A 23,803-nucleotide genomic window follows, 5' to 3' on the forward strand; every position below is an offset into this window, starting at 1 on the left:
GCTCGCCCCCTTATAAAACCAAAAATTGAAATTCCTTCAAACACAGGCATGTTGCATATCAAAATGACCGCATTGAAATGCTGATTACGAATCTAAAAACCGTTTTGAAAAATATTAATTCAGTCTGAAATGATCTTCAAATAACCTACCGAATTAAACGGTTTTGACTAAATCAGCTGTTTTAGGTACTTAATGAGGTCTTATTCGAACTAGGAGCAATATTTATAAAAATAGTTTTTAGATTCGTAATCAGCATTTCAATGCGGTCATTTTGATATGCAACATGCCTGTGTTTGAAGGAATTTCAATTTTTGGTTTTAAAAGGGGGCGGGCACATTTTATACCCCCCACGCGCCCGTTCTTTTAAGATTACAAAAGCCCTTTCAAGTTTCACAGGGTTTTATATTATAACGAATATGTCTACGTGTACTGATAATTACAAAATTGCGTGAATGTTAGTAATTCTTTAATGGTCTGTGCCGCAACGCAAGTGACCGATAATAAACGGACATACCCTTGATGTAGAGTAGCTACACTGCTAAAAATAATTACCTGGGCGTAGTCTATAATGATGGTCGTGCCGTCCGCCTCAAATTCTCGATGGGGTGAGGGGCTCTGATTAACCGCCATTAATCGTTTAAAATTCTCACAATCCTTCACAGAAAAAGTTGAAGCGAAAGTATTTTTACCCCGTAACTTTACCCCCCCCCCCCCCCCTTTCCCCTATCCACAAATAAACAACCTAGAAATTTTCATACTTTTGGCTTCCCCTAGGGGATACAACCCTCGCATTTTAGGGACTCTGTAGTGAGAGGGGGAAGGAAGTGGGCAGGAAAATATCCAGGAAAATAAATAACTTAGAACCATTCCAGGACCTATTTAAAGCTTATCTTATATTAAAAACTTAAGTAAATGGTTTAGTGGTAAGCAAAATCTTAGCGAACCAAAAAAAATTTTTTTTAATACTTTATATATAAAATCAAACCATACATTGTTCTTCCTTTTGAGTTGACCATTTATTCTACTAAACACGAAAATTAACAAAGTGATACTTTTGATAGTAAACACTTCATTTTTCCCTTTTCTATAGCAGCACATTGGTTGATGGTGAGGGGCCGGTACCGGTTCTTTCCTTCCTGTCTCACTTCCCACACTAGAAATAATTTTATTTTGTCTATAATTCAAAAAAGAATGATATCTGTTCGTCTCTCTTAAAAAAAAGTTATTATGTCCTCATTTAGTGCAATGGGAAATATTCCTTCACTACAAAACAGGTGTACTGTTCATAACCTAAAAACCTCTAGAGCACCATTATTTCTTTCTTTGTAGTATCTCTGCACTAAATCTTGCAAATGAAGTGCAAGATTGCGCAGCCAAACATCAAGACCTTTGTCTAGAAGTCCTAACCGTGCATAGTAATACGTTGCGCCTGATTTTAGCTAAAGCATACATATACACCCTAATCTGACTATGCCGCCCACCTATTTGCAACAGGAATAATTTTAACGTCTTTGGTTGTGACCAGAGATGGGTTCTTAAAAGATAATGCCGCGTTTTTCGACATTTTTTACGCTATGAATAACAAACGCGGCATTCGCGAAATCTAAACAGAGTATACAACTATTTATTTAATTATTTCGCTTTTGTTGGTACAGCCTTTATAAAAGAAAATCAAATTATCTTAAATCCATTTTTCCTGCATATTAATTAATATATCTTTTTAGAGCTATATTACACATTATACAAATGGCTAAAATAATAATTTTAAAATTTTGAATTCTTAAGTTGTATACTCTGTTTAGATTTCGCGAATGCCGCGCTTGTTATTCAGAGCGTAAAAAATGTCGAGAAAACGCGGCATTATCTTTTAAGAACCCATCTCAGGTGTTTGGGCGAGATTCGAGCAATGCACCGATAACACGCAGATGCCACAGACGATGTGCTCACCTATATTACTGCTGGAGACAGACAGGTATGCCAGTTCCTTCCTAACATTCTCGTCATTGTTGACCAGGGACACACCAATACCATGGATGGAGATATCAATATCCTGTTCTATCCTCTCCTCCTCCCCAGTACACTTAGCCAACTTTTCAGCCTGACAAAATAAACAAGTTGGTTGTCTCTACAGGGATCTGAAGGGATAAGACAATAAACGAAAAATTTAGCATACTCCCAATCATGAAATACTAAAATTCTGTTAAATAACCAGACGCTAAAGGTTAAGTTAAGGTTAGGGCTATGATACGGAGGACAAAGTGGCCTAGGTCAGTTTTTTTCCACGTATTATCCGTAAAGTTGGGTTATTATGTCATACTGATCTTAATTCTGACCAAACCTATGGTATGCCATGGTCAGAATTAAAAAGTTAGACCTAATAAGCGCATTTGACTGAGAGCATGTACTCATATTTACGGAAAATACGCGAAAAAAATTACCCTCTTACAATAAAAATTCATAATAGACATTTGTACCGACAAATAATTTATCTACCTATTACCCTTTAAACATAATATAAAATTGAAAACAATTATAGATGAAACGTTAGTTTCAAGAAATATAAACTTAAAAATCATCATTTCAGTCACCAAATTTTAAATCTTTGTTAAATGAAATTAATTGGAAACAAGGGCTCACAAATTTTTATAAATATATCTTTCACCAATCATAAGGATTAAATTTAATTTATTGATCCATAACTAAATAAACTTTAAATTTTGAAAGAGGAAACATGAACTGATCGTTAAAATGTTTCTTTTTTGATCATGGAAAGAAAACGAAGTAACGGATTTCAACGTATTTTCACAGTGCTTTTGTAAAGTAAATTAGGTTAAAAACTAGGCCCCACAGGAGCTAGAAATAGGAGAAAGCTAATGTGATAATAGGATGAAACCCGCTACTTCGTTTTCTTTCCATTATCCGTTTTTTCTTCCTCTACCTACCAAATAAGAATCTAAAATCCAACAGCACAAGGAACCTACACCCAATAATGAACATAAATAATAATTAAGCTTATTGCCAAGCCTGTATATATTCTCCCACAAATACCTCTGTAATTACACTTGCTTTTCCACCAGGGCTGAACATTTTACCAAACCAAAGATTTAGATTTGATAAACGTAATGCCTATGGTCATTTTAAAATGATAAACTGTACAATAAAATAAATTTAAGAAAAAATAATTATACAAAGATGATTGTGTTCATAAGTAGCGAAGCGATTGATAAGTGTGTTAATAAAATACAGGGATTTTAAGGGATAGGACAACGGACGATAAATTAATATTCATACCCAAAAATAATAATCAAAATTAACTATTGGTTCTAAAGTAAAGTAGGACAATACTATTTTAGAAACAACCAATTCAATTCCAAGTCAACGAATAAGAAAACATGATTATATATTTTTGGGTACAAATGTAATTTACAGTCCAATGTCCACTCCTTCAAAATGAGAATATAAATGCAAAGAATGATTTTGTTATTTAATATTGCAATGATGCAAAGAGTATAATACCTGTAAGCTGTTCATAGTAAATAGAAGAACTCTTTGCATCCCATCCAAGAAGGACACCCAGGAAAAGTTCAAGTGTCCAATGCTGAAAAATATGATTTAAAAAATTTCTTTGTAAAATCTTTACTATCCATGACAACTCTAAAGTTTATAGGTGTAGAAAACGGACGAAGTTGAAGTTGAATAAAAAACTTTATGTTTTCTTTAGATCGGGTTATGTTGGGTAGAGGGTAGCCACGCAGGGTCAGGGACCACCAATCGTATTTAGGAATAAAGGGGAACCCACCCCCCTCACACATATCTTATTTCTGTTGGATTATGTGCTTGTTTGGCACTTAAGAGAAAGCATCAATAATGGCTTTATTAAAAACATCCTACCTATAAGAATCACAGCCATCGCTTTTAAGAGAGTTCTCGACTTGTTTAAAATTAATGCCAGACTTGTTATTGGCTCCCTGGATGGTCCAGACAAAGGTTCTGGTGCCTGACGGCTTCTGCCAGGTATACAGACATTTCTTTCCTGAACACATAATAATTTATATTTAAATGTTTTCATGTGCAAAGTTAATGGACAAGTAGACCTAAGTCTGTTAAACTGCTAATTTATGATACCACATGATACAGAACTGAAAGCTTATTTAAGACGCCTCTAGAGGCATGCATCTCATAGATATAATGCGGCTTCATCTATCCATAATTATCTTGGTTTCTTTTTGGGGGGAAGGTTGTGATATGCCTATTACCTAACCCCTTTTTTTTTATAAATCTACCAAGAAGCAATAAAACATTCAAACAAAGTAGGTATAATTTTTATTACAGATGAAACAAAGACATCTTCACTATTCTTCAGATATAAATATCGATAAAACTTGGTACCATTGTAGTTACACTCTCAATTACCAAAAAAAATTACCCCTCATATGGACTAAATTATTAGTTGAAAACTTTGAGCACTATGATTTAATTACAATCCCAACAGATTTTAAAGCCAAACATAAGAAAATTTACTATAATTTATAGTCCAATGTCTCCTTCACGCTGATAATAAATAAAAAAAAACACTATCTCGAATATGGATCTTTAGTTCCCCCCCCCCCCCCACAATAGTGTTAACATTCCTCATAAATGATACCTGGAGAAAGGAAATGTTTGCTGTCAGAGCCAGCCTCTCCATACTCAATATTGAAGGCTATGGTGTTGTTTACCAGCAGGACAGGAGCGTACCCAGGCTTATACCCACCCAGAGTTACAAGCACCTACAAACACAGATCATTAGCAATCGGTTTTCTGAAAAGTTTTGAGACGAGATTCGAACTCATCACCTGCTCGCCTTCATGTGGATGCACTACGTGGTGCCACGTTTTAAGATCTCAGTAACCACTCAACTGTGAGTTCTCCATTTTAGGGAGACTTCACTAAGCTCCCGGGATGGTTTTAGACTTCTTTTTTTATGCTATGGTCGAAATCAAAATGTAAAGCGCAGACCGATCAATCAAAAAGTTGGTTGTCTGTGGGGCGTTTTTAGCAAGTACCTGTGAGTTTTCCATCTTAGTTCTGACATCAATGCCTCCAAACTTGTTTGCCAGCATGAGCAGGGAGGGACTGTTGTCAAGGAGGGAGAAGGGAACTGTTGTCTCTAAGTATCCCTCAACCCTGGAATAAAAAATATTCAAATATAGAATCATTGTAAAATTTTGTATAGGGCAGAGTTTAGGCTATTTAAAGAGGAGGAAACTTTAATTCCCCTCCCAAAAAACAAAAACAAATATAAACCAATATAAAACAAAAATAGTTTTCATGAAAACTGATGCCTTTTTCCAATAAAACAAAATACTGCCGTTTTTTGTAAACATTGCAATAGAAATGACGAGAAAGCATTGCAATTTTCTTTTTAATTGGTGAAGAAGTGAACACTAGATGCCTTTTTTCAAATGTTTATGGTTTCTATGCACAAAATAAAACAATTAAATTAAAAATCTTTACCTGCAAATAAAAGCCTTGGCGCCATAAAATGGCCAAACAGGTACACAAGCTTTGGAAGGTATCAACGTCCAACCACCCAAATCCTCCTCCACTTCCTATAATATGTCATTCAAAATATCTTAAAATGTTATATCTTGATAAGTAATTCTAAAGATTTTAGCATCATCATCGCCAGTTATCTCTTTTTTCCAGAGCTTAGGCCACGCACAATGGTTCTTCATTTTTCTTTGGATTTGGCATGGCTCAAGACATCACTGAAAAATGATATTTTCTCATTTTCCAGTTCAGTTGGGTTCTCTCCACCAGGTCGTTTTTGGTCTACCTGGTTTCCTCTTTCTATGGTGGGGGTTTTAAGTCAAGGCTTGATTGGTTAAATCATAATGCCCTTTCCTTAGAGTGTGCCGGCCCCAACCATCTCCATTTTCTCTGTTTTATTGTCAGTTTGATGTCTGACATATCACTGCGCTCTAAAAGCTCAGCATTCGTTTTATAGATTTTATAGAAATGTTTATTTAGATTGCTGCAAGTGTAAATGAAGATATAAGATTTTAAAAAATCTAAATTAAGTCTTTTAGGTACAACTTTTTAAAATTAAAGATTTATAAAATCAAAAAATTATGTAGGTAAATGCTCTTCTTACAAGAAAAAAATTCCCTAGAGAATTATATAAAAAGATAAGATACCTATTTTATTTCCTTGTAACTGCTTTAAATTCCAAAAAAGAAGAATAAATTTGAAATTAATATTAAAGCACTTGAGTCTTAAATAGAGACAAATATTCTAAACTTTTAAGATACTGTACAAAAGTTCTTTGATAACAGATTTAGGCCACAAAAATTATATAAAACAGACTTAAGCAGTAAGGCAAATTATTAAATGATATTATGAGTAATCTAAAGCTTTATTTTCCTTTATGGCAAGCTATAGTAATTTGAAGACTATACCAGAATAAAGATCAATCTAATCTATTGAAAAAATAATAATATTGTTTTAAGACAATTTGAAGTTGACGAAGCATTTAATACCTAAATATCTATTTAGCTTTCTTCCATTTTCACTTTACTTTTTATACCCAACTATAACAGATTGGAATATATAAACCCAAGTAAAAATGCCCTTGATCATGCATAGTTCCCTTTCATTAAGCTCATATGAGAAAATATATGCCGGAAAGGTCCATCATTTTTTCAGAAAAACTATTTTTTTCCCTTTCCCCACATATACCTACTGACACACTTTTAATGTAAATGTATTTCTTTTGAAGTAATAAAATTTTTAGTGTGTAACTAATTAAATTTGTTTCAGTACTTCAGTACAGTTATAAAAAGAAAAGTAAAATTTGAATTTTCCTTCTTTTTCAACACAATATTGATTGGTACAACTTTGGAGCTCTATGGCCCTTAAGGTGGAGGGGGGAGTCGATCTCAGACAACTTTTAATTCTAGTTTTTAAAAAAAGTTTCGGGTATAGTCCTTTTCGTATTATCGCACCTCAAAGTTTCAACAATTTATATTATTAGGGTGAGGCGGGGCATTACCGGTAATTTTATTGGTTTTTTGAAAAAAAAATGGGGTAAATATTAATATTTTTAAATGGGACCAAGACCATTAGAAAGCTTACGGAAACGACTATCAGGTCCTAATAGGACGTTATACTAGGACTTTTAGAAGTTTGTCATAATTGGACTCAAAGAAATTACCGATAAATGCCCCACGGTGGGGCATTGTGGGTAGTGTCTTTTTAACCTAAAAAAATCGATGAAAAACGGCCAAACGGCCAGTCAAACATAAATAATCATAACTAGTAGAGGTTATAGGGATTATCCACAAAAATTTTCATAAAGATCGGACTATTCCTTCTATGTCAAAAATCATTTTTTTTAAAAGACGAGAAATTTCGATTTTTTTCCACAAAAATTTTCTTAAAAAATAAAATTTATTTTTTTATATAAAAAACCTGTTCTATTCACTTTTTGGCCTAATTCTTAAAAAGCCCATATTGAATTTTAGATTTTACCAAAGAAAACCTGAAAATTGATCTTAAAAATCGAATTTGAATTTTTTTTCGACGTTACCGAAAAATACCCCGCGCGAACTTTGGTCATTTTTGAAAAAAATATTAACTCTACATTTAAGCTCTCAACGGATTTGGAAAAAGTGGGCGATTCTTAGTTCAAAAGGTTTTTACGGATCAGTTCTAGGTCTTACCAATTTTTGTGTAGGTCGATCTTTATACACCTAGGTGAAAAAATTTTTGAAAAGAAAAAATTTTCGTCCGACTTTGAGACCCAAAAAGTACCCTTAAAATTCATCTCACAAAAATTTCATTTTATACTCTTTTGTAGGCAATTTAATAAGGAACAAATTTGCTTTTATGTTTTTTTCTGTCAGTCGATTAAAACATGGAAAAAAAAGTTCATTTTCTGAAGGTGGGTAAAAAATTACCGGTAATGCCCCTTACCGGTTAATGCCCCGCTTGACCCTATGTAAATTAGTATATAAGCCGTCTATAGAACAACTGATTGCTGCTGCAAGCAATAAGTTAGATCCAAGGCATCAAATGTTTTTTCTTCTGCTGCTAACCCATGCTTCTTATTTTCTCTACAATCCCTGTATCTGTAAGTTGGCCAGACAATAATGATACTATTTGAATCAAAGTTCCCATAACCCCCAAGATATATTCGATTTAACAGGCAATAAAAACTACATTATGCCAACTATTTCTTTAAATCTAGCATTAATAGGGAATAGTATTTTTAAACAAAAACACTCTTTGTCTAAAAAAACAAAAATCCGTTTTAAAGCACCTTAGATATTTTCTTAATTAAGACCTTACCTCCCCCACCCCCTCCCCCTCAAACTAGGCATAACACCATATTGGCAAATCTTTGTGCATGTTATTTATCAAAATATGTCAAAGTTTTCCATTAAATTTTCCTCTTTCTAAAAATAATTTTTGAATTAACTCTTAGAACAAGGATTACCACATCCAGCTTGTTGTAACTTGTTGTTCTAGGAATCATAGTTCCAAAATCGGAAGAATAGGATAATTATATTAAACAAAAAGATTGCATTAAAAACAATTAAAAACTAGCAAGTTTTAAATGGACGTAGGGACTTTCTGGTAACGATCAAAAAATTACTTAATCGTACCTTACTGTAATGGGAATCATCATGCAGGAAAACGAATCATAGAAAAGCGTCGCTTTTAAAACAAACATGTCAATAAAACTACAAATAAACAATTTGCATGCAGCTGTTCTGAATTTAAATTTGATTTAGCAGATCTAAGCTGTCTGAAACAAATGGAAAGAGATTATCAGTCAAGAAAATAAAGAATATTTGAGTGAAATAACAAGTTACAGTAAAAATGTGGCGGAGAGGGGATAACGTTTCGAGGATCGACATACAAGCATCTTTATTTTGGGAGTTACTCCCTTAATTTTAAAGATAATTAGGTAAAATCTTTTTGGGCGAGTAAAACGTTTTGGTATTTAAAAAAAAACACGGCGACAGGACCACCATCCCCGTCACCGCAAAAATTGCACCCAAAATAAAATTGCTGGTATGACGATACACGAAACGCCACTACCCCCCGACCCCCCCCCCCCCTTTAGTAAAATAAAATAATTCAAACACATTTTGTAGAAATATTTGTCTCTTCGGACAGATTTAAAAGCTTTGAAAACAAAGCAGATGAGACTGATTTGTTTACAACCTATTTTATTTAAACCATAATCATTTCAAGATACTCTATCTAGGTCAGTGTTCTAGTTCTAGTTTAACAAAGAGAAAAAAATTTCAGATTTTCAACATTTTACACGTTTAATTGCTAAATGACTTTAGGTTTAAAATATATACAGTTTAATTTTAGGACACTAATTTATTCTTAAACACAAAAATAAATTTTAAATTTTATTGGGCTATCCAAAGACATCCGAACCTATACATAAATCTACCATTTCATATGAAATGTGGACTGTCCTGTGCAATACCTCGGAAAGAATTATATGAATGAAACATGTTATTAAATACACAAAAGAAAGAAAAATTAAAAACTGCAATATCAAATATATTAAACTAAGGACGTCAAATGGGGGTGTGCGGGGCGATTACCCCCCCCCCAAAAAAAAAAAAAATAAAAAAATAAAATAAAAATTTGTTTGAATTTTTACCTTCCCCCCCCAAAAAAATATTAAAAAGCTTGGATGTCCTTGCCTATATGATATAAAGATTACAACCCCCCCTCAAAATTTTGAATTTTTACCCCCCACCGAATGAAAAAGCTTGGACGCCCTGTATTAAACTATCTTGCAACATATATATCTATATATCATATTTACATACCTTCATTTCAATGTTAAAATCCGCAGAATTGTAGACCATGAAGTAGGGGGTGAAGGTGACAATCTTGGTCAAGCTGGCAGAGCTCTGGCTTATCTGGATACCTAGGCGATAAGAGTCAATTATAGCAACGCTACATACAAGTAGTAAGTTTATGATTTAGATAGATTACAAATGGTATGAATGTTTTTTTGTTTAAAATCAATTTTTTATCATATCAATGTTTCTTATAAGATCTCACTAAACCGATTAAGTTCTCCATTTTATGGAAGCTTCACATAGGTCACGGTATGGTTTTAGACTATTCTTTTTCAATGTTAGGTATTGGGAAGGATCCTATTTATTAATCACTCTCCCTTAAAATACAGGGCCCTAAGATTCCTCTAGTATTTAAAGAAGCATTTGAAAATAAATCAAATGCTTTGTATATGTCTGAAGTACCAAAAAAGTCTATTACCTATGTTATAAGAGGCCTCTTTGATGGCATTACGGTCCAAACTAATAATCAAACGATACCATTTTACAAATTTTGAAATCATTAATAGAATTTTCAAAAAAGAAAGTTTAGAGATCAAGAAATCATAATTTTATTGGTATGAATTATGAAAATAAAAAAATTTTCTTTCTCCAATTTAATATTTCCTAAAATTACCTAAACAATTTCTATCATATTTTTCATTATTTGCATAATTTCAACTAAAAAAAGTAAACTGGGATTTCCTGATGAAATTTCTCTTGAGTGAGCCCCTCTTTGAGTCCATCTTACAGACAATCTTGCCGGTGTCACCGATGGTGTCAATGGTGAAAGGATCCGACCAATGAGATGCGTCAACTCTGTGACATTAGATTTGTGATTTACAATTTGGTGCTTTCTCCAGTAGTCCTTGGCGAGAACGGAACCCCCCTGGCCCCGCTAACACTTTCAAATAAATTGAAAATCAAGGTGCAGGGTAGTTTTTTGCTTTTTCTATATGCTCCTGTGAAGCCTATACCTGCAGGCTACAAGGCTACCGAGTACCTTAAATAACTTATCAAAACTTAACCTTAAGTAATAAACAAACTAACGATAAACACCCCCTTATTTCCAATTTATTTTAAAGCTATGAAAAGATTAAACTAAGAAGAACATGACATTTTACAAATAGTAAAAATAAAAAGAAAACCTTTTTTAATATAAATGTTCTTAACTTCTGAGTTTGGTTCTTAAAAACTTAAAATGGAAGAAACGACGATAGGAAATGACTTATAAGGTGAATAATAATTTGCGATAGCAACACCTCATAAATTAAATTACAAGACTGAAGAGGGTGCAATGTCCACCGAAATAAATTAATAAATAACTAAGAAGTATTTGCTCCCTTGAATATTTTTAAGAGCCCACCTCTGGATATCAATGCATCTTTTCAAATAATAAATATAGAAAGTCTAGAGGAATAATCTCTTGATTGGACCAGTCCAACAGTTAAGAACAAATTGATCACATTATTGGTTAGGAAGTGTACACATTTAATTTTGCTTTAAAAGAGCAGTGAATTTTTCATTTCTTTCATGTAATAGGTTAGCTTAGTTATACAGTTGAAAGTTTGAGGATAAAGCTTTGCTTGGGTAAATTCTATTGTTCAAAAATTTACTGCGCTCGTAATTTGGGAGGTAATCATATGAATCATCCTACCAACATTAAAGTTAATTAAATAAATAGAAAAATTGTCTGCTATAAAACTCTTTTAGAGTTGGACAGATTATCTATAATACAAAGAAGCTTGATGTCTGTCTGTACGTCCGTAGGAAGCTTAAGATCTCGGTAACAACGGAACCGATCGGATTCTACTCTTCAGGGAATATAACTACTGGTCCTGTGGTGGTTTTCGGCTATTTTCTTGGGGGTGGGACACCCACAACCCCCCCCCCCCAAAACAAAAAATCCCCCCCATTTTTTTTTTTTTTTTTGACGAATTTTTCGAATTCGTTATTTAATCGCGAAATTTTTTTCCTGCTGGGTAGGTGCGAAAATCTGCGATCCGTTCTGCTGGGTAAGTAATAGAAGATGTAATTTTACCTCTTGTGGCAAAGCCCCTAGAGGCTAAGGGCGAAGCCGCTAGTTGTGTATAATTGACTATCTAGGATAACAAATCTATTTTTGATATGTACTTCCAACCCGAAAAAATACATCTATGGATAGTTTTGATCAAAGAAAACAAAGTTTGGAAACTTCTTTAGAGGGAAAAAAGATTTTAGAGATGATAAAACTTGATTTTGTGAAAAACAAGTTTTGCATACTGACGTCCTTGTGGTATTGCAAAATGAAATTAATAAAGGCTTATCTTCAAGGAATGAACAATCGATTATAAATTAATATTCCTCCGTAGATTTTTAAAGTTTAATATTAGATATTTAGTAGAGGAAATTGGAGGATAGAAAGGGTTGCAGAATAAATCTTATTTTCGTATTACTAGTTGCTAAAATTTACTGACTTAAAGCATTTTTTAAATATAAAAAATCAAAGGTTTACTTTTAAGTACATTAAAGAGCCCTTATTTTTTGGTTGACTTGTAGGACAACTATTGCATACTGATTTGTGACAAAACTTTCATGTAGGAAAACAGATTCGTATTTTTTTATTTGTAAGATTTCCCAAAATAAGAATTTAATCTCATTAAACATTATCATATGAAATAGTAAGCTGCACTAAGCTCTCATGATGGTCTTAGATTATTTTATTTCAATATCAAGATGGTTTTATGCCACCTTCTATAAGCATCTTAACCATCTTTAAGGATAATTTTCAAAAGTGAAGAATCACAAAGTTCCTGAGGCTGATTTTCTTTTTCCCAAAGAATGATCTTGTGATGTATGAGAACATCATGGGGACCTTTTCTTCCTCGGGGTAGTGAGCAACCTCGTAGTTTCCATCATGACCCTAAAACAAATGATTAGTTGTTAACTACAGATAGCTAATTCTCCGCTGGTTAGCCTAGCTGAAAAGTTGTTTCAACGTCTAGAACCGTTTGATAGCGTTTTGGAGTGGAAAAGAGTATTATGTGGAGATTGGTTTCGTGACTAATTTACAATATAGATATCCAAAAAATGGCAAAACGGCTGAGCCGCCAGCCGTTAGCCGTTACTTTTCCAACTTTTTGTTCGATTTAGGGAAAATAGACCTACCAAGGATTACTCATGCAAAATTTCAGATGGAAATTCGAATTCTAAAAGCCATTTGCTCACTGATTACGAGATGGTTGCATTAACCCCCCCCCCCCCCTTAAAAGAAAGATAGTTGTTTCGGAGCCCTGTAACAAATGATTGGTAAGTAAAAGCCAGATACCTAATTCTCCGATGGTTACGTTTCAAATTCAGAAATATTTCTTAATAAATGTATTTTTAAGAAAACATTAAATAGAAAAGCCAGTTTTTGTTTATAAAATAATAATTCGCTGAGTCTATAGCATCCATACCCAAATGAATATCCGAATGGGCATGGAGGGAGCAGAAAATAGCCTTAATTAAACCATCCCATAACCTATATGTAAAACTTCCCTAAAAGAAGAACTCAATCATAAAAACAGCTTTTTTCTATAAAATACCAAGTGGCTGCGTTCCTTACATCTAAGGGCTCTATAATTTTTACACCATATAAACCCCAATTAAGCGAAACAAAATTGCTCCTTCTGTAGATTTCCCCCCCTCCAAATTACAATCTGTTGTTTAATGAATGAAACAAAAGGACAATTAAAAGTTGAAATAATGAAAGTGACATATTTGCAAAAATGCCACTTCCACCAGAATAAATCTATTCAATTTAAATTATTTTATCCAGTTGTGTAAGAGCAAGGAATAGACAACTATAGAATTAGGATCAGGTATCTTATTCTGCCACACTTAAAAAATACGTAGGAATGTGATACAAACTGTACGATAAATTGATGTAACCTCTTTCCTCCCTTGAAACAAAAATGTACTATAAATTGATGTAATCCCTTTCCTCCCTTGAAACAAAAATGTACTATAAATTGATGTAATCCACAGACTGGCCAGCCAATTTTGAAAATAAAAAACGTACATAACGTACACAAAAAAATACGTTACGTACATAAAAAAGTAAAAAACGTACAAAAACGTACATTCCTAATAAAAATAAGTTAAATAATTTCCTAGTTACCTATTATCAATACATTTAAGTCTACTAGCAGCTACCTGTAAAGGAGAACCATAGCGAACTGACAGACACAAGATATTATCCTCTTACTCCATTTAAAAGAACTAGCGTCTACGCTCCTAAAGGCCTCTAGGGGCACTTGAGGAGGGGAGAGTTGAATTCAATAAAAAAACATGGATGACAACACACATAAGTAGCGAAGCTCAAAAGTTATTTATAGACATCTGGAAAAAAATTAACTTAAAATCAGTGAGCAATTAAAATTCATTTTTGGGGGGAGGAGGTAGTTTTTTTTCTAAAGTCAATTTCTCTTGGGAGGGTGGATGGTGACACTCTTCCCCAAAATAGTTATAAAACTTCCAAAAACCTATGAGAAGCTATCCTGTTAAGGAGAACCATATCGGTTCCGTGGTTAGCGAGATTCTTTGGTACAAACAAACAGACATCCTGTTATTATGTACAAAGTATATCCTATTATAAAGACCAGCGACTATGCCCTTAGAGGCCTCTAGAGGAACTTGATTAGGGGGGGGGGGGTTGAATTAAAAACCCATTTTTTTTATTTAAAAATAAAAAGTAAAAAACAAGGATGACAACATCCTTAAGTAGCGAAGCTCAAAAGATATGAATGGAAATCTGGGAACTATATAAACTATAGAGTAGTGTCGTAAAAAATAAGCATTAACCTTATTTAAATAAATAACAAAACCTTTAAAAAATATATAATAACGTGAAAATCTAGAAATAAATTCAGCCCCCCAACCAATAAGCAAATCTCAATGAAATTTAGTGGAAGTATTAAGAATGAAAACTAATACAATCCCTGAAAATTACAACCGTCTATCAGGAATATGAGTAGAGAAAATCACAAAAACCTATACATCTAGGAATCGATCTAGCACTGCAACAAATAGACAAACCTTAAAGAAACTTTTTGAAAATATGTAGAATGTGAATTTATTTATTCCCTGAAAATTTCAGCCGTCTTTCTTGAATAGAAGTCGAGAAAACCATGAAAAAAAGAAAATCTAGGAATAGATCTTCTAGCACCCCAACCAAAAGGCAAATCTCAATGTAAATATGTAGAATGTGAACTTATTCAATCAAAAAACAGGAGCCGAGAAAATCACGTTTCTCCGATAGCATAACGGACTGACAAAGTGATTATAGAGTAGCTTCGCTAATAAATTTTTTAGTGAGGGAGGGGGGAGTAGACTACCCCCATTTCTGATTTCAATTTTAAAAAGAAAGAGAAAATAGGGGAAGGGTGGTGATTTTTTTCTAAGAGTAATTTCTCTTGGGAGGGTGGTTGTACCCTCTCCCAGGACCTATGAGAAGCTACCCTGTAAAGGAGAACCATATCGGTTTAGCGGTTAGCGAGAACCTTCGGTACAAATAAACTGACAGAGAGACATACATCCTGTTATTACATACTAAGTATATTCTATTAAATAAAGTAGTAAGTTTTTTGTCTGATGCTTAAGATTTTCATAACTACTTCATACAGTTACCGAGATGGTTTTAGGCTATTTCTCTACCATTTTGAATACAGGTTCTTGAAGGGATATGGAAGGACAGAGAAAATAGCCTACAACCTCACAATGATCATGTCGGTTCAGCAGTTAACGAGATTCTTCGTTACAGAAAAAAAGGATTTATAGGATAAATATATAATGGGATATAGGGTTATTTTGTCTATTGCTAAAGATCTCAGAAAATACTAGTCTTTGATACAAAGTAAATCAGTGCCTGTCTGTCTAAAGCTTAAGATCTTGGTAACCACTGAACAGATTGGGTTCTAATCATCAGGGAATATATCTACTGGTCCTGTGGTAGTTTTAGGCTATTTTCTTAGAGTGTGGGAAACCCACCCTCCAAAAAAAATCAACCACCCCTTAATTTATTTTTATAAACTAATGCAAATCAGCGGGGTGGGGGAACCCCCACCGCACCCTGGGGCGAAGCCTAAATGAAAAAAATAATCACAATCTTTTTTATATTTTTTTTTTTTGACAAATTTCCAACAAACGATTCTATAAAAGAGGGGACGAAGCCTCTAGAGGCTAGGGGCGAAGCCTCTAATCCTAGTAGAAAGTAAAAAGCTTTAAGTGTCCCCCCCCCCCAAAAAAAAAAAACAAAAAAACATCACAGGACTATTAGGTATATTCCATGAAGAGTAGAGCCCAATAGGTTCAGTGGTTACTGAGATATTAAGCTTCTGATATACAGACGGACAGACATCATTCTACTTTGTATTATAGATAATATACTATTTTTGTACAAATACAAATAAATATACAAATACTTTTATACTTATATTTGATTCTTATTCTTTAAAAACTGAAGATACCAAAAAATAAGACTTCTTAATCCTAAACTGAGCACCATATGATATCTCGGAAAATTTACCCAAGTATATAAAGAATTTGAAAAAAATTATCGTAAAATCTATTAAGGGGTAGTTGCATGAAATGCATTTTAAACTTGAATTTAGTCAACTGCATATCTCTTTCTGTTCAATAGTTTAAACTAAATCTATAGGACATACAGCATGACCCTCAAAAAAGTATTTTTAAGCATCTGCAGCCCTTATTTCTCAATGAATTTAAAAAAAAATGCATATGTCCTTGTTCTCCATAGTATTCCACATAAGTAGATATAAAAATATTTTTTTTACCTCCATTAACACCGGAGATTTTTAGAGCTAAAGTTTTGAAAAAGTGACTGAGAAAAAGAATTTTTTTTTGTTTCTCTTATTTTTTGGATGGTTATATTATGTTTTTCTGGCAACTGAATAATGAGACACAAAGAAAAACAAGTTAACTAATTATTTCTTTTTTATTCCACCAAAAAATATAAATTTTTAATGGCAAAAAATACTACTGAATGAATTGATAATTTGCAAATTTTAGGTTATTTATTACCCCTTATTTGAGAAAAGGATTAATTATGACAGTTGCTCCGCCTACTTTTCTGACATCTCAATAATTTAATAGGGGGTTAATTAAGCTTTTTAGACAAAAAAATCATTATGTTTTAATTTTATTTTCTTCATAACTTTTTTGTTATTAAAGTTAGGATTGTGAAACAAAAACAATTTTCCTGCTATATTCATAAAGATTTATTTGGTTTTTTAATCTTAAAAAATTTTGCCTAATAAGTAAGTTTTTCAAAATATCATTAAACTAAAAAGACTCAAAAAATATGTGTAAAAAAATGCTTTTTACTCAAAAACTAAATTTTTTATTTCATTTTTGTATAAAGTTTCTGCTAGTAACAAAAATAAAAGAATTTCTACCTTAATTTTGCTAAAAAAGTCGTTTCATGTTAAAAGTTACTTTTTCCTCAGTCACTTTTTCAAAACTTTAGCTCTAAAAATCTCCGTTGTTAATGGAGGTAAAAAAAATATTTTTATATCTACTTATGTGGAATACTATGGAGAACAAGGACATATGCATTTTTTTATAATTCATTGAGAAATAAGGGCTGCAGATGCTTAAAAATACTTTTTTGAGGGTCATGCTGTATATTTCAAATCCATAAATTTAAATAAATATATGCATAATTTACCTACATATTTTTGTTCTATGAAAATTTAAGATAATATTGAATTTATTTAATATAATACACCTATAGTTTTTGTTAAAATTTTCGTACAAAACATACAAATTACTTTTCTGCTAATATTTGATTCTTATTATTTAAAAAAAAAACGTAAAACGTACAAAAATACAAATTTCAAAATACGTTACGTACACATATCAAAATAACGTCCAGAACGTACACAGATTCGATGCGTAACGTACAAAACGTACACTCTGGCCAGTCTGAATCCATTTCCTCCCTTGAAACAAAAATGTACTATAAATTGATGTAACCCCTTTCCTCCCTTGAAACAAAAATTTACTATAAATTGTTGTAACCCCTTTCCTCTCTTGAATCAAAAATGTACTATAAATTGTTGTAACCCCTTTCCTCTCTTGAAACAAAAATGTACTATAAATTGTTGTAACCCCTTTCCTCCCTTGAAACAAAAATGTACTATAAATTGTTGTAACCCCTTTCCTCTCTTGAAACAAAAATGTACTATAAATTGTTGTAACCCCTTTCCTCTCTTGAAACAAAAATTTACTATAAATTGTTGTAACCCCTTTCCTCTCTTGAAACAAAAATGTACTATAAATTGTTGTAACCCCTTTCCTCTCTTGAAACAAAAATGTACTATAAATTGTTGTAACCCCTGTCCTCCCTTGAAACAAAAATGTACTATAAATTAATGTAACCCCTTTCCTCTCTTGAAACAAAAATGTACTATAAATTGTTGTAACCCCTTTCCTCTCTTGAAACAAAAATGTACTATAAATTGTTGTAACCCCTTTCCTCTCTTGAAACAAAAATGTACTATAAATTGTTGTAACCCCTTTCCTCTCTTGAAACAAAAATGTACTATAAATTGTTGTAACCCCTTTCCTCTCTTGAAACAAAAATGTACTATAAATTGTTGTAACCCCTTTCCTCTCTTGAAACAAAAATGTACTATAAATTGTTGTAACCCCTTTCCTCTCTTAAAACAAAAATGTACTATAAATTGTTGTAACCCCTTTCCTCTCTTGAAACAAAAATGTACTATAAATTGTTGTAACCCCTTTCCTCTCTTAAAACAAAAATGTACTATAAATTGTTGTAACCCCTTTCCTCCCTTTAAGTATGATAAAACAAAATTACCCCTTATTTAGTTTAATATTAATAGGGCAAAAATTGGACATTGTTAGATTGTACAAACCAATCAAAACTTAATTAAAAAGCGTTTTTCACTTGAAAGTTATAGGTTATGTCCGATCGTATTTTACCATTTTAGGGAAGCTTTGCATATGTCCCGGCCTGGCACAGGCAATTTTCTTCAAGTTGTATCATTAGAATAGTAGGTTGTATTCTATAGTTTTCTATGGGGTAAATTTAATTAAATATTAAAAATGACAAATTCAGCCACTTCCATCCTACTGTCATGCATTCAGAGTAATATTTTAAATATTTGTCGGGAAAACTGAAAAAATAACAATAGACATAAAGTAAAAAAGAAGCCCCACCACATTATTTCCATTTATTTATTAAAAATAGAGGGGTATTCTGTGCCCGCTTGGTCTAAAAGTATAATTTTATTCATGACATAATAATCAAACTTATTATTAGAAGCGTATAGTAGTTACCCTAAATTTACAAATGTCCATCTCTTTGTCTATTCAGTATTGAGTACTTAATATTCAATATATGCTGTATAGATTACACTGAAAAACGGGCAGCATCTACTCTAAAACTCCCACTGTCTGTCTGAGCCACTAACCACTGAACTGATTCAGTTCTACATATAGGAAAGCTTACAAAGCTTCCAAGTGGTTTTAGGACATTTCTATCCCTTCAAACAGAGACCTAGGATCAAAGGTACTTGCGAAAAATACAATATATGGGGAATCTTTACCCTTTAGCGCTCCATATATCTCCTACCTTTACAAGTCATAAATAAAACACAGAGAGACATGCAAACATATCATAATTCTAGAGTAGCTTCCCTTCCAAAAATAGTCCTTACCTTAAAGTACAGAGTTCTCTTTGTTTTATTTACAAACCAGAATGGTGCAAAGATGGAAAGTACAGTGGTGCCCTTGGACATCTCTTTCTGGACACCAAGATCTAGCCTATATCCGTTGTTAGTCTAAAATAAAAATATCTCCAGTAATCTCGATAAAGAAATAAAATGATGCATATTTCTAATAATGATTAACAAAATTATCCCTTCTATAGATTAAAATTATTGGTGGAAAAAATTGGACACTGCTAGTTTGAACCAATCAATCGAGATTTTATCAATGTACCATTTTTTAAGCTAATGAATAAGAGTACATGTTTATGAAACTTTGGGTACCAGTATTACTTGCAGTCCAATTTCCTTATGGAGATACTTCACAGACGTGATGACGCTCAAACAACCCTAAATTAAATTGAAGCTGCACTAAAGATTACCTCTACATCACTGCTAGTAAATGTCCAATACTCCAACTCCTTCATACCCTCCTCAAATATCTTATCACATTCGAGGTCAGCATTGCGCCAACCATAGAGGCGCAGCCGTATCAACGACTGACCGTGGCGTATGTCCTCCAGAACACCTATTTCTCCTAAAAAAATATATTTCCTTTGAAAATAAATTAAGTATTGTAGATGAAAAGTTTCAATTACTTTTTATTTTCTGTCGTATTCTTAAATTATTTTTTTTTTAAACGAGTAGGTAGGTAATTTTCATTATTTTTATAAAAATGTTGTTATTTTGTTATAAATATTTGTTTAATTTGTAGTAAATTATCAATTTCAAAGATACAAAAAAACATAATGAGTAATGTACTGTATGAACTTTATCCAGGGAACTTAAGTGATATGACAATAAATTTGTGTACACTGCTAGTTTGTAACAACCAATCAAAATTTAATGTAAGAACCCAAAGTTTTTGAGCTAACTATTGTAGCGACAAGTTTATAAACTTTTGGGACCAGTATATTTAACAGTCCAATGTTCCCTTCCTCTCTGACTTTTTATCCTTTTGATATTTCTGTTTATAAAGACAATATGTTTAATAAAAGCACAATATCTCAATAAAAACTCAATAAGAGTCTAAAATATACAACTAGACAGTTATTTCTCAAATAGATTTTTTCTACAAATATATTATAGATTTTACACAGCTATATTTTTCTTATCACAATACATAAGTATTTCTTTTCTTATACCTACTATGACAAAATTATTTGAAGTGGAGAATTCATTTTAAAAAGTATCTAAGTAGTACATTTAGAAACATTCTGGGTGGGGCTATGCATTTAAAGAAGTAAGTAGTGGACAGAAAATAGCTTAAAACCATTCAAAGCTCGAATAAAAAAACAACATTAAACCATCTCGGGACCTATGTGAAGCTTACCTAAAAAGGAAAACTCAATCAGTTTATTAGTTATTGAAATCTTAAGCTTCAGAAAAAAAACCTTAGATAGAACTTTATATTCTAAAGGCCAAGAATAGGATTTTTAAAACCTACAATAAGGGGGGGGGTTTTAATGCAACTATCTCGTAATCAATGTATAAATAACACTTAGAATTCGAATTTCGATATAAAATGTTGCATGAGTAATCCTTGGTAGGTCTATTTTCCCTAAATCGAACAAAAAGTTGGAAAAGTAACGGCTAACGGCTGGCAGCTCAGCCGCTTAGTAATTTTTTGGCTTTTTTCTATGGAAATAAATCACGAAACCTCTCTCCACATAATGCTCTTTTCCGATCCAAAAAGTTTTTAAACGATTCTAGCCGGTAGTTGCTAGTACTAGAAATCTAAAAAAATATTTTTTGTATCATTTCACATGATTTAAAGCAAAAATATGTTTTAAAATGTTGATTTCTACGTAATTTTTGACAGATTTGCCCTAAAAATAGCCAAAAAACGGCTAAACGGCTGAGCCGTTAGCTGTTATTTTTTCAACTTTTTGTTCGATTTAGGGAAAATAGACCTACCAAGGATTACTCATGCAAAATTTCAGATCGAAATTCGAATTCTAAGTGCCATTTATACATTGATTACGAGATGGTTGCATTAAAAACCCCCCCCTTACTGTTTCTTTAAAAACAACAATGATCTTACCTGGAGACAGAGTGTTGAACTGATCCTTTCCTCTGGAGGTATAGAACAGTGGGACAGGTAGACAGTTCTTGAGGACGGCCACAGGACGGATACTGATGGTGTAGGTTCTACCCGTCAGGTTCCGGGAATTCTCACGGAAAATATCGGTTGCTAAACCTTAATAATAAATCTTTATTAGATACCAAAAGAAAATATTCCATATTTTATTAAAAAATTCTTTTACTAACTTTTTATCAATCACTTAAAAGTTATCAGGTAGGATAGGGCATAGAACTATAAATCACACTGGAACCAGAAGTTTAATAACGTTTTTTATCATTCGTTGGCTTAAAAACTTTGACAGCTAAATCTTAAATAGTTGTAACAATCAGCATTTGTTCAAAGTTCAATCAATTTAGTTGACAAAGTTGTTTAGCACGAATAAGAGAACGTGTTTGCAATACTTTGAATACAAGTTTAATTTACGATATACCCCTTCTCCTTGGGTCGGTTGATAAAAATGTACCAGATCCAAATTTTCTGATGGAATTTACAGCATTTATTTTAATGAACATAAGATGGTGATAATATGCTACAGAGGATTATGCATCTCGTAAATTTAATTTCAGTTTTACAAAATTTAATTTATCAAATTTGAACATTAAATAAATTCTTTGAAATTCAATAAACACGACATTCAACTCTTTAAACAATTGACTTAATATTTCCTTTTAAAATGATGACAACGTTTATAAAAGCTCAACAAAACAGTCGGATAGACGAACAGTGCCGAACAAAAAGAGCAATAGTTCTGATTTTTAGGAAAGCTACATTTTAGCCACTTTTCCATTTGCTGAAAATTTGGATATATTTGTGGTGCAATGTTGGTGAAAAACTTGTTTTGTGCTGTAACTACAGGGAAGTGAGTAAGATGGAAAAAGAGGGAAGAATTTTAACTTAGAATTATTTGTCAGTATCTTTGTTCCTTGTTCCTGGCCACTAGATAATTTTAGGTTATATTTCTAAAGCACTAATTTTAACCCTGAAATAGAAAGACATAAAGGCTAGGGGCAAAGACAGTGTTAAAACTATAACGAGTAAATATAATAATTTTTATCCTTACCTTCAACATTAAGGAAAACACTTGGTTTTTGTTCAGTGTTGGTACATTCTATCTTCTTCTTTACACTATCCTCCAACTCTATTTCCTAAAGAAACATAGATCAATATAGATTTAGAAAAAGGCATATTATTATTCATCTTTAGCTGTATTTATATGAGAAACAGTAAAATGTATAGGTGCAGAGAGAGGTACCATGTTATTTACATTATCCTCAATATATATATATATATATATATATAATTCCTGATGAAACATAGAATAATAAAGATAATAAGACTGATAACTTCTTCATTATACTATCTTGCTACTCAATTCCTTGTAGAAACAGAATAATTTGCTTTAAACTTAGTTTGAATGAAACATAGGTAGGATAATATTGATACATAGAGAACTTTCATTATCCATCTTCCAACTAAAAAACCCTACAATGACATAGATATTGTAAATTCTAACATTTTCTATGATTCAAAATAAATATTTTATTTTTCCCTTGCAAATTAATAATAACGCCATGTAAATGTTTTGTTTAAATCATGCTTCATTTAAAATCAACTTTTAATTTTCTGTTTTAAGTTTTCTATGAAACTCAATAAAAAATATATAAAATATTTCTTAATGCAAATAATATTTACAAAAATTGTACACATTTTTTGTTGCAAATTTTTGCAATAAAATACTTGCAATGCAAACTTGAAAGGAAAAAAATACTTTGTTTTTGTTGAAAACCTTTCAAAACTGCATATGTCATTTCAGTTGAGATAAATAAAATATTCAGAAGAAAAGAGATATTCTTATTTATCTCTTTGTTCTTCATGCATCAGGAATTTTATAAATATTTTTAATAAATATTATTATATACGATACGTCCAGAACTCCTGGGACAACACTTGATGTTACGGGTTGGGTGAAGTTGACTCCCAACCCCCGACCACTTTAAATTTTTAGTTTTTAAAGAAAAAGTTTAACACATTTTTTTCAGGGGAGGTTCATTAGTCATTTTTTAGGGGCAATTTATCTTACGTGGGTGGTG

At 32.3% G+C, this 23,803-nt stretch overlaps 1 protein-coding gene across 3 annotated transcripts in view; it reads right to left on the reverse strand.

The window, feature by feature from the left end:
* Vps13 (vacuolar protein sorting 13C) overlaps positions 1-23,803 on the reverse strand; it is a 134,732-nt gene that overhangs the window by 57,234 nt on the left and 53,695 nt on the right. For 2 of the 3 annotated variants that reach the window (XM_080169194.1, XM_080169193.1), the window contains exons 58-74: positions 22,774-22,858; positions 21,672-21,827; positions 20,011-20,165; positions 19,580-19,702; positions 12,647-12,756; positions 10,560-10,673; positions 10,297-10,337; positions 9,843-9,943; positions 5,497-5,591; positions 5,046-5,166; positions 4,646-4,769; positions 3,892-4,033; positions 3,517-3,598; positions 3,049-3,126; positions 1,948-2,098; positions 1,079-1,153; positions 553-653 (exon numbers count right to left, since the gene is read on the reverse strand). In XM_080169194.1, the coding sequence (XP_080025320.1) occupies positions 553-653; positions 1,079-1,153; positions 1,948-2,098; positions 3,049-3,126; positions 3,517-3,598; positions 3,892-4,033; positions 4,646-4,769; positions 5,046-5,166; positions 5,497-5,591; positions 9,843-9,943; positions 10,297-10,337; positions 10,560-10,673; positions 12,647-12,756; positions 19,580-19,702; positions 20,011-20,165; positions 21,672-21,827; positions 22,774-22,858 (1,854 nt within the window). The remainder of the gene's footprint in view (positions 1-552; positions 654-1,078; positions 1,154-1,947; positions 2,099-3,048; positions 3,127-3,516; positions 3,599-3,891; positions 4,034-4,645; positions 4,770-5,045; positions 5,167-5,496; positions 5,592-9,842; positions 9,944-10,296; positions 10,338-10,559; positions 10,674-12,646; positions 12,757-19,579; positions 19,703-20,010; positions 20,166-21,671; positions 21,828-22,773; positions 22,859-23,803) is intronic. The other variant, XM_080169195.1, reaches the window with a different exon arrangement.

This window comes from Acartia tonsa, chromosome 8 (genome assembly GCF_053477335.1).
Source record: "Acartia tonsa isolate MP-2025a chromosome 8, ASM5347733v1, whole genome shotgun sequence".
Classification (NCBI taxonomy): domain Eukaryota; kingdom Metazoa; phylum Arthropoda; class Copepoda; order Calanoida; family Acartiidae; genus Acartia; species Acartia tonsa.